The sequence below is a fragment of the Suricata suricatta genome, chromosome 12, assembly GCF_006229205.1.
Source record: "Suricata suricatta isolate VVHF042 chromosome 12, meerkat_22Aug2017_6uvM2_HiC, whole genome shotgun sequence".
NCBI classification, from domain to species: domain Eukaryota; kingdom Metazoa; phylum Chordata; class Mammalia; order Carnivora; family Herpestidae; genus Suricata; species Suricata suricatta.
The window spans coordinates 50,035,170-50,037,415 of NC_043711.1; the positions used below are offsets into that span (position 1 = coordinate 50,035,170).

General features: G+C 51.3%; 1 protein-coding gene across 1 annotated transcript; it reads left to right on the forward strand.

The window, feature by feature from the left end:
• The first annotated feature begins 188 nt into the window (after positions 1 to 188).
• On the forward strand, positions 189 to 858 carry LOC115274180 (nuclear pore membrane glycoprotein 210-like). Its single transcript, XM_029917606.1, has 2 exons — positions 189 to 354; positions 444 to 858. Exons 1-2 carry the CDS (start codon positions 310 to 312, stop codon positions 633 to 635), a joined length of 237 nt encoding a protein of 78 aa, XP_029773466.1. The 5' UTR covers positions 189 to 309; the 3' UTR covers positions 636 to 858.
• Positions 859 to 2,246: the final 1,388 nt, after the last annotated feature.

The following is a 2,246-nucleotide window of genomic DNA, read 5'->3' on the forward strand; positions in this document are numbered from 1 at the left end:
TTGTGTGTGTACCCCCACTTTCCTAGGATGTGTGAGAATCCCCACTCTCACAGGGCCTGGCTTGAACCATGATGGTTTTCCTGGGGCCTGTGTCCCCAACATTTGAGTGCCCGAGGGTGCCACTGGGACCTGGGGTTTCTAGTGCTGCTCTCTCTGGGCGGGGGTGGGGGGAGACGTGCAGACTAGCCCGCAGACTGGCCTGGTTGGGCCATCGCCTTTGGATCTAACAGCACTGCCTCACCCCTTCAGCATGACCCTCTCCCGCCTGTGTCGGCCTCCATAGAGCTCATCCTGGTGGAGGACGTGAGGATGAGCCCGGAAGAGGTGACCGTCTACATCCACCCCAAAGTGCAGGTAGGGTCCTTCCCACCTGCCACCTGGGCGTGACCCACGGTGTGTGTGGGGGGCTCCCCTGGAACACCCAGGCCCACCCTTCCCCGCAGGCGGAACTGCACATCAGAGAAGGCTCTGGCTACTTCTTCCTCAACACCAGCACCACAGACATCATCAAGGCGGCCTACCAGGAGGCCAGGGGTGTGGTCACAGTAAGTGTGGACCTGTCTCCACATCCTTGTCATTCCTGGTCGGGTGGCCTTGTGGTCATCGGAGCGGTTGTTTCAGAAGCAGGCACTTAACCATAGCAGGGGCAATGAGTACGGTCTTTGGAGTCTCCGGTTCATAGTTCGTGAAACTTTCATCATTCGTGAGCGACCTTTGTGACTTTGTTCTGTCTCTACAAACTACTCGCTCTATTAGTTAGCTAGTGGTTTCCTTTCAGTCAGTTTTTTATTAAACCATTATTGTATAAGCACCACTGTAACAGCCATAAGGAAGATTGCTTTTTTAAAATAAAGAATATTTATTTGGCGAGAGGGAGAGAGAGAGAGAGAGAGAGAGAGAGAGAGAGAGAGAGAGAGTGCTGGAGAGGAACAGAAAGAGAATCCCAAGCAGGCCCTGCACTGTTAGCACAGCACTTGATCCCAGTGAGATCGTGACCTGAGCCGAAACCAAGAGTTGGACACTGAACCGACAGGCACCCAGGCGCCCCAGGAAGATTGCTTTTGAAAGATGTATCTGATTTTTGTGTTTTTCCATATCCCTTTCCTGACCCTCTTCCTCTTCTTGCAAATACTGAGCTACCCGTTCCTGCAACACGGAAGAACTCAGTGTTCTGCTTTGGTCACTGGTCACATCCTCACTCCCCCCGCCCCCCACACCGTGTTGCTCTGTAGCGTGGCTGATTATTTTTATGCTGTCATTTGTACTTAGCCATTCTCTCCTCACAGGGCATTTTGGTTGCTTAAATCTTTTTTTTTTAATAGTCCTGTAGTTATAACAAGGAGTAAAAACAACCCTCAGAATCCGCAGTGTCGCAGATCTGTATGATGAGTTATTTTGCAGTTATAGAAACTGAACATCCTTTAAAATAAACGGACTATGGAATGTGTCAGAGAACGTGCCCCCCCCCCCCGCTACTGGAAGGCATTAATGCAGGCGGCTGAGAACAAAGGACACCCGAGTAGTGTCATTACATTGCCACTGCGCTGTCTTTGGGCCTCTGTTTGCATTCACTGACCATCTGGACTTGGGTGTTGCAAAATTATTTGCCTCTGGAGTGGGACAGGTAGAAGGTAAATGAGGGACCGAGCAGGGTTTCCCATGAGGAACGGACCTGGAAGGGCTGTGCTGTGTGGCACCTGAGGCTGAGTTTCAGTGTGGGAAAGTACTAGGGGGTGGTGGGGACTGTGGCAGAATGGAAAGCAGAGGCTGTGTTTAAGGGACAGCTGCCAGAGTGCATCTAATGGACTTTTATGATTTTTAATAATGTTTTTTTATTTTTGAGAGAGAAAGCTCACAAGTTGAGGTGAAGGAGAGAGAGAGAGAAAGAGAGAGAGAGAGAGAGAGAGAGTGCACGTGAATCCCAAGTAGGTTTCAAGCTGGGTGCAGAGCCCAGGGCGGGGCTCAATTCTACAACCCTGGGATCATGACCTGAGCTGAAATCAGGAGTCCAGCGCCCAACTGACTGAGCCGTGCAGGTGCCCTTGTGGTCCGAGTCCTGTACCAGACCATCCACGTAGTTACAGTGTGCAGCTCAACTGTGGTTAGTACTTTCCTGGGCAGCTGCAGCCATGACCGCAGTCAGTTTTGGGGCATTTTCATCACCTCACAGCAAAACCCTGGACCCTTGAGCCATCTCCTCCCTGCTCTTACACACATACACACACACACACACACACACACACACA